The sequence below is a fragment of the Condylostylus longicornis genome, unplaced genomic scaffold (genome assembly GCF_029603195.1).
Source record: "Condylostylus longicornis isolate FDR11 unplaced genomic scaffold, ASM2960319v2 ptg000135l, whole genome shotgun sequence".
Lineage (NCBI taxonomy): Eukaryota > Metazoa > Arthropoda > Insecta > Diptera > Dolichopodidae > Condylostylus > Condylostylus longicornis.
Window position 1 is genome coordinate 13,828,663 of NW_026578103.1, and position 13,925 is coordinate 13,842,587.

Here is a 13,925-nt window from a genome sequence, read left to right on the forward strand (position 1 = left end):
CACATGATTTAAAATTATTCATTTTATAATTCGATAGCGTGCAAATGTAAAATAAATGCTAGCAGCGCAAGTAACGTTTTCTTTATTGGTAATGCAGATTTGCATTAAATAAATTATCTAAAATAAATAACTTTTGTTTGGTTAACCTATGGCAAACAAAGTATGATGATTGAAGAAATAAGATTAACCCAAAATTCATGTGATACAATTCTCAGTTACATGTGACACAATTTATAACTTATGAGCGACATATTCTAATTAAAAATTTATTAGTTAAGTAGTGTTGTTTGTAAATTGTTAACTATTAATTTGGGATTTGAATGACATGGTTTATCAAAAAAATTCATTTTTTTTTTTTGATTTGTTAAATGAAATTCAAAATTAATAATAAATTTCATAAATGAATATTTTCTGATATGACGTTATAATAGATGTAATATGGCCAAATGTCAAAAATAGCTTATAAATACCGAAAACTAAATGATATTAAAATCTCTTTTACTATCAAAATTCTATTATTTTTTTTAATACTTCTTTAGAATAAAATTTATATTAAACCAATTTTTTTGTTTTTTTTTCTTAAAAATTAAATAGAAAACTTTATTCACTTTATAAATTAAAATTTTATTATATAGAATTTAATTAGTCTAAGTTTTGATATGCAATTACCATAACAAATCTAATTTAGATAGGCCAAGGCTTAGACCAAGTGTAAAATAAATTGTTATATGAATATACCATATTGACCAGTTAGTTTTTGACAAAGAAAGAGTTTTCAGAATTTTTAAAAAAACCTACATAATCAGTCAAAAAATAATAATTACAGATGTTTCATAAAAAATTGCAATTTTTTCAGTAAAAGTAAGAGCATTTCTTGAATAAGTAAATTATTTCTTGTGTTTTACAACAACTTAAATAAATTTTTTTATAATTCAATTTTGTTTTATTTATTTGAGAATTTTAATCTGTTATGTTTCTTATACAAGTAATATAACTAAAAAATCTTATATGATTATTGAAATTTGTGTTTCAAATGAATCCTAAAAGCCACATAAAAATCACCAAGTGAAAACTAGATAAATAAATTAATAAGTAATTGTCTAAAATTTAATTTGTTTTCCTTTGTTACAGATAAAAGCAGTAATATTCATAATTTTTTCAAACTAAATTTAGAAATTTTACTGATTTTATGAAATTTTATGGTAATTTCTTCTGCAAATATAAGTAATTAATATTCTTATATTTTCCGAATTACTTAAAGAACATTACCTACCTCACTTAAAATGCGAAAAGAAAACATTAATTATATAACACTTATGATAAATTTTATGATTATGATAAACTTTAGAAAGAAAAATTATTAAAAAAAAAAATTAATATTCAAGATTTTAATTAAATAAATAAAATATTTTTTTTTGTCCTTCCATTCTTTACAATATTGAAATAAGTAACCTACCTAGACCCTACATTGAATTTTTATAATTCACATTATTATTTCACTTACAATATTCATACAAGTATTATATTCTACCGTAAAGTATTTGTTAAACAATAAGTATTCACTATTTTTGCTGTTCTCTAATTTTTATTAATAAATAAATAAATGTTAATAATTTTTTTAACAGAATAAAAAAATTAAGTATTTATTAATTTGTTTTAATAATTGAAGAGGTAAATGGACAAAGCGGTTAACTTACATTTACATTGTGACACATTTTTTCATAAACAAATTGTAAAAATATTAATTTTTTATTGTTACTTATCTCCTATGTGCACTGTCAATCTCGTCTTCTATTAAGTTTTCAGCTATAAGAGTAATCACAGTTGAAATATATGAAATTTAATGATGTTCTATCCGAAAAGCTCGATTTTCGTCAAAATTTTACTTAACCCCCTTATTCACTTACTTCTTCAATTATTAATTAAATAATTCCTCAAGTAAAAATAAGGGATTATTCCAAAAAATAAGGGATTTTAATGAATTTTATATTTAATTTTTATTTTTAATTGTGCATGCTAAGACCTACGTAATTATTTACATCAATTTGTACACATTTACATACACATATGGACACTAAATGCTATTTCGATTGAATTTACATTTTTAAATAATTGCACATTTTTTTGTTTTTTTTTTTTTTTTTTTGTTGAAATTATAAATTTAAATTAAAAATGTAATCAATATATTTATTTTTTTGAAAAATTTTAAATTATAAGTATAAGTAGGTACAAAAAGTATATCCCAAATTGTACATAGGTAAGTATATATATTATTTTTCTGTTTTTTTTTTATTAAATATAATGCATATAATGTATGTATACAAAAAATATAATTTTTTTAAGAATAGTTATTAAAAAGAATTTTTTTAAAAAAAATTTATTTTACTTGAGTATATACATACATACATATATATGCATACATATATTTACACGCTTTTCATTTTGTTTTTCTTGTTTTTTTGAAAAATTCACATTTCATTTCTCACTTTTATAATAATAATATTTATGAAAAAAAAAAATTATTTAAATATTTTTTTTTCTATTTTAAATGTACAATATATTTATGTATAATGAAATTTATATACATATGTACATACATATGTAAAGTACATAATATTTATAAATTCAATATTTTATGAATATTGTATTTATTCTTATATTTTTATATAATACATACGTATATACATAATATATAAATATATACATATCTACGTATAGAGTACATATAAAATATTTTCTTTATTATTCCAATTTTTTTATTTTTTGCATTTTTTTCTTGTGTTCTTTTTTTTTTTCTTATTGGTGCAAATTACCCGGTTTTGAATATTTTAATAATATGAAAACAACCACACACTACACATATGCATGCGAAAAATGAAACGAAAAAAAAAAAAAAAGCTTAGTTAAAAATAGGATTGCGATTTTTTTTTTATTCTTATTTTTGCATTTATTTTTTTTTTTTTGTTTTTTGATTTTTATTTTTATGTATATATTATTGTACACATACAATATATACATGACATGCAGAAGAGATAGAAAGATGTATAACAATATTAAGTGTACTAATATTATTTTAGATTATACACACATATATATGTATATAACATTATGTATACGATGTTTTAAATAAAAAAATAAAAAATAAAAATTTAGAGAACGCGTTCGCGTCGCCAATTTCTTCTTCTATAAGTAAAAATAAAAAAAAAAAAAACACTTTTTAATATATTGTGTATAAAAGTTTTCTTTCTAAATAAACATTTATTATTATATACAAATTATTTTATATTTAATCCACATAAATAAGAATTTTTTCCATTTTTTATTATATACACATTTATAAATACATATTTGTGTGTATGTATTTTATTATGTATTTTTTTATTTTTTTCTCGGAACAAAAGGAAATTTTTTTCTTTTGTTTTTTTTTTTGCGAAAAATTACATACATATGTACATACAAATTTTAAATGACAATTAAATGACAAATGGATTTTAATGAAAACAATTTAATTTTTTTTCTCTCTTTTTTTTGCAACTTAATTTATACTTTACTTTATAGATTTAGTAAAATAATATATTCTTATATTTATTTTTTGAATTAAAAATATTAAATGTAAATAACTTTTTATTATTTTTCTTTTTATTTTTTAATTATAAAAAACATATATAAAAAATATTATTAATTTTTTAGCACATTATTCATTTGAAATTATTTCTCTTCTTTATATTTATACATACACATAATTTTATATTTTAATTGTATATATGCACATTTTTTTTCTTCTTTTTTATAAATATATAATACATAATAATATAAAATTCTATATTATATATACATTTATATATGAACAGAAAAATATATTAAATTAAAAAAAAAAAAAAAAAACAAATAAATATTCTTTACACATTTAGCTAAGCTAAAAAAAAAAAAAATTATTATTTTTTGTGTGTATATGTCTTAAAACGCTTTAACGCGAAATAATATTAAATTGTATACCGTCGACGACCTTCACAATTTGAAGTTACACTGGAAACTAAAAAAGATGCTGCAAATGAATATTTTTAAAAAAAAAAAAATAAATAAATACTTATATATTATACAATTTTCATGTATGTACATAAATTATATTTAATATATATATTTGTGTATGTATCCGCGTATATAAAGAAAAAAAAAATTTTTAACAAACACAACTCATACAATATTGTCTATCTACACTAAGAAAATTTTTAAATACATACTTATTTACATATTTATGTATGCAATATAATGACATATATGCAAAAAAAAAACAAAAAGTGAGAACGAATAAATAAAAAATATAAGAATATTTTTTGACATTTGAAATGATTACTTTCATAACAATTTATGATTACTATTTTAGTAATCAATTTTCATTGAGTTCAATAAAAATAAAATTATTTAAATCAGCTGTCGCCAAAATGCGGCCCATGGACAGCATGCGGTTCACCACTCTGTTTGCAAAATAAAAAAATATTCCATTGTGACTTTTATAATTTGAAAAATTTTTTTCAAAAAAATTTTAAGAACTCAAATATACATAATATAAATATAGGTACATAAAAATCCATACAAATTTGTTATTTGTCAAAACAAAATAATCAATAAAGTCAGTTGAAAATGTCTTTTCTTCTTGTAAGTAGATAAAATAAGAAATTCGAGTGGCTTATGCTTATACTGTTAGTACATATTTATTCATAGCCTACAAAAGTTTGCCAACGGTTGATCTAAATTATTTGAAAAGAAATCATCAATTATTTATAATTTAAATATTTTTATAAATTACATAATTTTAATTTATAAATTTATAAAAATTACCTTTCAAGTCATTATTTTAATTCATTTATATTAATACTAAATATAAAAAATAATTATATATGAAATAAAATTGAAAATGTCAATACAAATTTCAATTACATTCCAATTAGATACTATATTTTAATAAAAACTCAGATATAAAATATTTGCGCTGCTCTTTTTCCACTTCTAGGGTAAATATGAATAAAAAATTAATTTATCAATTTGTTTTTAGAAAGATGTTTTTTTAATATTTTTTATATAGTTTAATATCTTAATTTCCATTTATACTTATTTAAATTATAAAAAAGTACTCGTTTGATTACAAAATGAATTAATACTTTAAAACAGTACATATTTCATTTATTGAGAAGTATTTACATGTAGTATCTCACCGTATTATAAATGTCAGAAACATTCTTATAAGAAGTCAAAAATTGACACAAAAACATTTCAAATGTCAAAATATGACAATTCATAAATTTTTATACCCTACATAATATTGTTTTGAAAAATTTTTCATTTCAATAATCAAAATCTATTGATAGTATATTGTATATGTGCTATATTATTATATTATGGTAAACTGTCATATAATATCAAAATGAAATCACCCAAAATTGAATTAAAAAAAAATTGTAAACCACTTTTAAGAAAAAACTACTTCAAATACGATGCAAAATTTTTTTTAAAAAATTAATCTATTCCATATATAATACTTACATAATTATATCATTTAACTTATTCTGTTTTGTCACGAGCAGTTCCTGTTACAATTCTTCGAAAATCAGGTTTAGTGTGTTATTATGCGAAAATTCTGCACAGAACTGATTATAAATTGTACAGCTGCGGTAACAAGTCACTGCGACTGGCATATAAGTATCTATTGTGTCCCCTAAGATCTATTTTATTATGACAATATTTACATTGTTTGTTTTGTCAGTTTTTAATTGTGACATTTATTGCAAACAGCCAATTCTTATTGGCAGAGCTATTTTTTTTTTAATTTCATCACAATGTAGTTCTTCATAAATGAAACCTATTTTTGTAAGGGCTGCAAAGATTAACTCTACCTTTGTGTTGCAAATTTTGAAAAATAATCTGAAATATGAAGAAAAAAGATCTGAATAAAAAGAAAAAATAGAGATGAAGTTTGAAGACGGTAAAAAATTTGTATTTTACTTTTCGAAAGATAAAAAGTTTCTCTTGAATAACATTTTGACATTTTAAGTAACTGTTGCTGTCGCAGTAATGTACACAGTCATAAGCTTAAAATTATAAACGTAATCTTGACGCAAAGATGTACTTAAAATCTCGACAGTTCCAGGTTTGGCATGATGAAATAACAACATGTATTTGGAAGTTGCGTCGTTATTTCCATGTTGGAATTAAAATAATAAATAATGTTTAATAAAAGTATTAAATAATAGAAGACTGTCTTTGCTTCTGTCTGTGATAATTTTGAATTTGTTAAGTTGTTCCACTGAGAGAGAATCAGACGAAAAAATGGGAAGATTTTTAATTTTAAAAATTAACTTTCTTTTCATAGGTTACAACAATCCTTAATTTATACTTTTTTAACTTCTATTAAATCAGTTTATAAATTTTGTTATTATTATTTAAATGCTGCAGCGTTGTTATTTTGATCTAAGTGTTGCAGCGTAAAACGTATAAAGTATTGTGTTTACATCGTGAAACGATTTTGAAATTTAAATTGTCAAAATCGCATGTTTTGACATTCGCCTACATTTTCATTTGACAACTTATATTAAAACAACTTATATTGAATGCCTTATAATGAAACCTGTTGAAGATAGAAATGTAACAGCATAAATTTGGGAGAAATATGTATGGTACATATAAATAATTTTTTTTATAATAAATTCACAAAAGAATTTTAACTTGGGGGATATTTGGAGGATACTTGGAGTTTTGATAATCGTATAAAATGAAAATAAATATGTTGCGCACTTTTAAAATTTGATAGAAAATTTGCAAATCTCTGAAAGAATTGAAATTTTGTAAGGTCATATACAAAGTGGCTGAGTCGTGTTGCAAATCGCTAAAATTTCCAAATGTCCAGATTCCATTATATTTGTATCTACATTAAAAGGTAAACTTAACATAATTTTAAAAGGCAAATATAAATAATATTTTTTAGGTAAAATATTTATCATTGACTTGAAGATAATTTAACAAACCAATAAAAACAAGTCATGTATTACTACCTTTTGATGGAAATAATGCATTGTCTGCGTCTTAGGACATCGCTATGAGATTTGACTACTGCATAAGCAACGCATCGTTTTGATGATCACACAAAAAAAGTAATTATTGAAATTACTGCATAAAGATTTAGATCAGGAATTCATTGTGCTTGGCCCCTCGAGCTACATATGTTAAGGTCGCTTAAATTGTTTTGCAAAAAGACACCAAATATTAAGCAGGTTAAATGATTGTAATGGTACAGCTTGAAGTATGAAAAGCTGCTGTTGAGGTTTGAATAATGGAAAAAACCTTGAACGAGCAAGCAAAAAAAAATTATCAACTACATTATTTGTTCCACCAAGCCATTGGACCATCCATTTAAATATCGGATCTATCCATTTAAATATCTGTTGAAGAACAAATATGGGAAGTAGTTCCTACAAGTACAAAAAGTCTTTCAAAATGATGCCTTTCATTATAGTAGTCAACTAATGGATAAACTTTCTGGTTATTTGAATTGGTATAAGGATATACAAGATTTTCGTGGCATTTTAAGAAGAACTCTAAACATTAGCTGTTGTACACATTGCTTTTTAGATAAAGAAAGAGATAGATAGTTATCTTAATGCTAATTGATATTTATTAATATTGTTTTTTATTTAATGGAAAAAATTTGCGACTTTGTAGCCCTAAATCGATTTAAATATGGTGTGGCGAAATAAAGTAGTAAAATAAGTAAAATAATTTAAGAGAAATATGAAAGTAATACAATAAAATAATAAAAGTTTTGTTCCCACTCGGTAAAAACAAAATGTATCCAAAATGTATCCAGCATCTTAAAATAGCATTACTATAATAAGTCGTCTTTATGTACAAATTAACCCATAATTAATATTATTAATATTATTCCGCAATATGAGTTTTGTTATTTATAGTAAATTCTTTAAGAAATCACATACAACTTTTATTATATTTTTATTTGCAAAAGTTAAGGTAAGAAAAACATATGCATATTATGTTGTGTAGTTGTTGAACTATGCGGTAAAGACAATTCACCATGAAAACGGACAAATTTTAAAAAATATGTACACCCAATGCATTTTCTATTACACCTAGCTTACAATAAAATATTTCTGGTACGTTCTTGCATAAATGTTTTAGATATGAATTCAGGAAGAGGCAGTTAATAAAGTATCTTTTTTACTTCTAAAAAATTCGGAAACCTGCTTAGAAAAGCCAGCAAATAACATTTATTGAAGATAAAGCAACTTCGCGATTTAATATTAGCAGCATTTTAACTGTTTTGTAATATCTATTTAGAGTTTGAAAAAAAATGTGTCCATATTTCAGCAAAATTTTAAAATGTAGCCAATTTCGGTATTTTAGCAGATTTGAGTATCTTTGTATCCAAGCTCAAATTTAAAGCAAAAATGTATCCAAATGGATACAATTGTATTCTAGTGGGAACGCTGCAAAACTATAAACTAAAAAAGAGAAAAGAAACATGGTAGATTTAACTGCTTACATAAATCAAGCATGGTCAATAAATCAAAACTACAAAATCTTCAAATGTAGCATGTTCGACAAATCTCTATTCCAAAACAAGAAATTTCGAAATCGCTAGCATACTTGAAGTTCTAAAGCATTTTTCTAAATGTTGCAAAAATGATTTAAGTTTAAACAAAAATCCCATGTATGTACATATGTAGTTATGATTTAAAATTGAGTACATTTTGATAGTACAAAACTGAATTTATGACTCATGTTGATCAGCCTTAAAGACTGTTTTAAACCCTTTCAAATTTTACCGTCTTTAAAATATCAGACCCACTTCTGTAAAATTTGTAATAAATAATCCCAGATAAATTCCAACAACTTACTTAGAGTTGTAATTAAAATTGAAATTTTTTTTTGAGATGTGCTCTATTGTGTGGTACAAAACAGAATGAAAAACAAATACAAAAACATTTACCCAAATGTTTTTTTCAAACAATGATAAGAGCTATGCTCAAATCTGCGAACATTATTTAAAGCGCCAAAGAATACATATGCACATAGCATACATAGTATGTTTAAATGTACGAAAATACTTTACACTATCGCATACAAATCAAAAATAATGTAGGGAACTTGTTTTTTTTTTTTTTTGCCAAATCAAAGTAAATGAAATATAAATTCAGACTTTCAATCTGGAAATTTTGTTTATGTCACTCACCTACGTAAATAAAGCTATACAAAGGCATAACTTTATTATAGGAACTATATTAATGCTGTCAGAAATTTTTAAAGAATACAATTATCTGCAGTGAATCATAGTAAATATATTTTTACTGTTCATTGTTATTGTTATAATAGGAGTCAAAAGCTTTATCAAACAGAAATACAAAAATATAAACTTCATAATGTTAACAGAAAAAAAAACCAAAATTTCTTTTTTTTGGAATTCGAAAGTTTCTTAATATTTATAGTTGAAACTTAATTTCAACAAATACTGAACATTTACTTGGGCAACATCGTAGACAATATATTCGTTATACAAAAGAGATGACTTTAGTTTATCATCCGTAATTGGTTTTCCAAGCGGTATTTCAACACCATCTTCTCGGAATATAGACTCTTTGGGGTTAGGATGAGTCCGACCAACACCTTTGCAACTATGTTTATTTTTCGGCAAATTAGTTATGTAATTTGCATTCGTTAATTCATACATATCTCCAAGCGCTACTTCTGATAACAACATAAGACCAACGTTATTTTGTTTACTAGTGAAACAATAATTCGCTGACTTGGATGACATATCTGCGAAATAAATACCTTTACCAAACATGTAACCAGTTGAAGGTGCTTCTGGTGGTGCAATTTTTAAGCCTAAAGAAGTAAAACAATAAAAGTTTTGATTTCACTATCCTAATAACAACAAAATTTTTTTTTCTTACCGTGGGACAAAATACCGGCAAAGTTTGTTAGTCTTGATCCATGCCACAATAACTTACGATTATGTAATTTTTTGAATGGCTTAAAGCGACGTAATTCACCTTTCCTAACAACTTTGAATATGTCCACAACTTCTAGATCATACATACGATGTGTTTCTGCATGAGTATTCTGAACATATTTGCATAATGTTTCAAATTCTTCCGAATTTTTATCAAGTGGTTCCATTTCTGTGTTAAGTTGTTCATAATGTTTGTCAATAGGATTAACTTCACTATCTTTTTCACCTTCTTTACCCTTTTCACCTTTAATATAAAATATTCAGCGCTATATTTTTAAAATTCAAAAAAAAAAAATAAGTTATTTACCTTTTATCAAATTGTAAGCAAACTCTATTTCTAGCAAATTATCCAAAGTATCACTGTGGTGTTTAATCTGTTCAGCTGTATCTAATATGGGAGGATTGTTTACTCCAAAGTTATGAGGAATTAATGTGTAATAACGATTTGTAGCATCAATAAATTGTGAATTTGTCCCCCCTTCACTTATAAGTTTGGATAATTCTGTCAAAACTTTATAAGCATTTTGAATTTGTTTTTGACTTAATTTTCCCAATGGCATTTTATCCATATCTAAATCAAATTCAAGCATAACTTTTTTCATTGCATCAACATCAAATATTAATTTAATGAGATCCTGAACTGGAGTTGGAAGTTTTGATTTAATGTGATGTTCTGTATTTAATTTCGCTGTTTCCTCATTTCCATAATCAACATCGATCGGATACATAAAACCAGCAATCTGTGAAAGAAAATCCGTATTATACTTTTGCCTTTTATCAACATTTTTTTTTATTTCATTTAACTAACTTTTTGGAAATTATGACGATCATAGAAATCATTGCCAGTTTTTTCTTTATATAAAACTTCAAAACTATGCAACGCTTCAAGAAGATTGTTGCAAGATTCAAGTTTGGTTCCACCGATGGTTGTTCCAATGCGACCCCAACTTCTGAATACGAAGTATCTAAAATCATAATTTCAAATATTTTTACTATAATGTTTTATGGATTTTACTAAAGTTTTTAATTCAATATTTTCATTTAAACTCAGAACAAGATAATACTTACTGATGACCATGGTCACTTTCGAGGACTTGTACTTTATAATAAGAATTTTTATTCTTTTGTATGTCAGTTAAACCCAAAACTGCATTATAAATATTGTCACCTTTTTTGTATACATGAGTACTATCTTGCAAACCCGAATCAGGATCCACAGCGGAGCCCCCTTTCAATTTCAAGGTTACTGATTTGGGTATTGATTTTGTGTACATGCTTTTTGATTTATTTTCACTCCTAAGTTGTTCTTCGTGAGCTAAACGAGGACTTGGATCTGTGCCCCAGTCACACAATGTTTTACTGGAAATAAATGAAATAGCCCCAGTATTGTCTTCTTTAACTATGTGTAAATATTCTACTGGAACAATATGAATCCCAAGCTCTTTAGCTTTTAACATTTTTTTCCCCATTTTCTCAACCTCTTTTTCTTCAGAAATAATTATTGTAGTTTTTTCATTTATAGACTTCGTAATGCTCCCACCTAATTTTTCCACCAATTTCTTAATTTTATCTTCTTCATCTTTGAGGCCATGAATAGCAACCTTAAAATTATATAAAGGCGGCCGTTCTCGCTTTACTTTGGGGCCAGTACTATTACAACAATACAAAAATTTTATTGAATTAAAAAAGGGAATTACTGTAATAAGCACTGTACCTTAGATCCTCTTCTTTTTTTGCCAACTTCACTAAAGTTGCAGCACTTGGAGCCACATACTTTACGAGACGGATTGTTGGTTTTTCCTTATATTTTTGAAGCTTTTTATATTTTTCCTTAATATGATCTGGTATCTTGCATTGAAGCTTTTCGGGCTCTTTAACAAATGTTGCACATTTCGTCCACTCTGTTAAATTTCCGTTGCATAAATAACCAGTTTTGTTAAAATGTAACTGGCCACTATTGCAAACAGTGCATGGTTTCAACGCTCCAAATGCTAACATGTCAGCAACTTGATTAAAAAGCTTTCCCGTATCATTTGCAACTGGCTCTTGACTGTTGTATGCTAACAAATCTAAACAATCATTTTTAGTCATAACTTTTGTAACAACTTCATAATATTTATCATAAATTTTCTGTTGCTTTTCAAGATTTTTTTCAAATTCGGCATCCGCAGCTTCATCTTTTGGTTCAAGTTTAGCTTTCTTAACTTCTGGGATCTCTTCTTGCTTGACTTTTCTATAAAAAAAAATAAATAAAAAAATAAATAAGAAAAGATTGTGAAATAAAATTTACTTCAATTTTTCTTTCACAAGCTTCTGATCTTCTTTAGATAAATTCCCAAATCCAGGTAGAAATTCCCCTGATTCAAAGTAGCCTAGATCATTTCTACATTGTACAAAACAATCAACATGATGCCACAATGGTTGTCCGCCATATTTTGCTCCCACTTCAGTATCAAAAACAGTTTTTTGAATACGAACATCACCTTTTGTTATTATTTGTTCACACCCTCGACATGTTGCTCTGGAGGATTTGGAATACTCAACGCCAAAATCTTTTAACGCAGCAATTTCAGCTGCCGAGCGTTTTTTACCTTTCCCAGATTTCGGCATCACAACAGCAGCACCACCAAGTTCAGCTGGTGATATAAACATAAATATTTAAAAATCGATTTTTTAAAACTTAGATGTGACTTACATATTTTTTCTCTAATCCTTTTTTGATCAGCTAATTTAATATTATTAAAGTTAGCAATGTCACCCTCCGATCCAGGGCGTTGCTTATTAAAAAAGCAATGCTCATGGTACCAATTAGGCTGCTTTCCATCAAATTTCCATGACTGAAAATTTCAAGTATAAAAATTTGTTGTGAAATATTTAAAAGTGTAGAAGAATCCCTTTCATATTTAAATAAAATAGCATTTTAGTAACTAACTATGAAATTATATTATAACTACAAATGTAGTTACCTGAACCATCACTGCAAGTCTCAAAGACCCTTGACCAATGCCGGTTTTGCATCCTTTGCAGCTGGCTCTTCCTGTTTTAGCATATTCAATTTTGAATGGTAAATCTTTTTCGTCGATATCCATTTCTTTTAAAAACGCAAACACTAGACAAAATACACAATTTTACAAAACTTTAACAACTTATATTTGAATTTAAAAACGCGCAAATATATAATATATATTCAAGGCTTTATCAGCTTTTCTTGCTTTCTTCTTTAATTTTTGAAATTCAAATGCAATGTAAACCCATACGCGGTTGTTTTAAATATGACAAATGACATTTTACAATTTTTTTGCAAATTGGTACCTACCCAGCGCTGCTATCGTTTGCAGTACATTTATAAATAAATGTAGGTGATAAAAATTTATAAATGCTTCACGAGACAAAAATTATTCAGTTGAATTCTATTAAATAATAACAAAAAACTTTGACACTAGTTTTTAAATAAGTGAGTTATTTTTGACAACTTCAATATATACCATAAAATTAATACAATTAAAAAAAAGAAGAATTATTTTTAGTAAATAAAGCACGCTTACGGTGCTAAGTTTGTCATTTTTTACTTAGATAACTGAGTTAAAATTTAATATGATCTCGTGAAGTAACCTTACGAATATTTCAAGCCAGTTTTAACAAAAATCATTTAAATCCCGGTTATGAAACGTTAATTGTGGTTTATTTCATGTTTGCATCTTTGCCAACTCTTTCAACAATATCAGGAGCCCTACAATGTAAATCGATCTTCCTGAAACGTTTTTCGTAAAAATGGTAAGGCAACACCAATCAATTGCATGGTATGTCCGCTATGCAATATTCCGCTATATTCGATTTTCGTACTTCCAGAAAATGAAAGACTTTACCATATAAATTGATTCGTACTACCTTACCATTTTGTCGA

At 25.3% G+C, this 13,925-nt stretch overlaps 2 protein-coding genes across 2 annotated transcripts in view; both read right to left on the reverse strand.

Moving 5' to 3' along the window:
* The window catches only part of LOC129615138 (ski oncogene-like), a 78,116-nt gene extending 74,076 nt beyond the window's left edge, over positions 1 to 4,040 (reverse strand). The window contains exon 1 of the mRNA XM_055530215.1: positions 3,904 to 4,040. The gene's annotated coding sequence lies outside the window, so the exon portion shown is untranslated. The remainder of the gene's footprint in view (positions 1 to 3,903) is intronic.
* Positions 4,041 to 9,333: 5,293 nt separating this feature from the next.
* Positions 9,334 to 13,282, reverse strand: LOC129615102 (poly [ADP-ribose] polymerase). The gene is made up of 9 exons (XM_055530170.1): positions 12,988 to 13,282; positions 12,717 to 12,858; positions 12,312 to 12,657; positions 11,736 to 12,254; positions 11,090 to 11,671; positions 10,830 to 10,986; positions 10,329 to 10,761; positions 9,963 to 10,265; positions 9,334 to 9,894 (listed from the first exon to the last, which is right to left on the reverse strand). Exons 1-9 carry the CDS (start codon positions 13,108 to 13,110, stop codon positions 9,482 to 9,484), a joined length of 3,018 nt encoding a protein of 1,005 aa, XP_055386145.1. The 5' UTR covers positions 13,111 to 13,282; the 3' UTR covers positions 9,334 to 9,481.
* Positions 13,283 to 13,925: the final 643 nt, after the last annotated feature.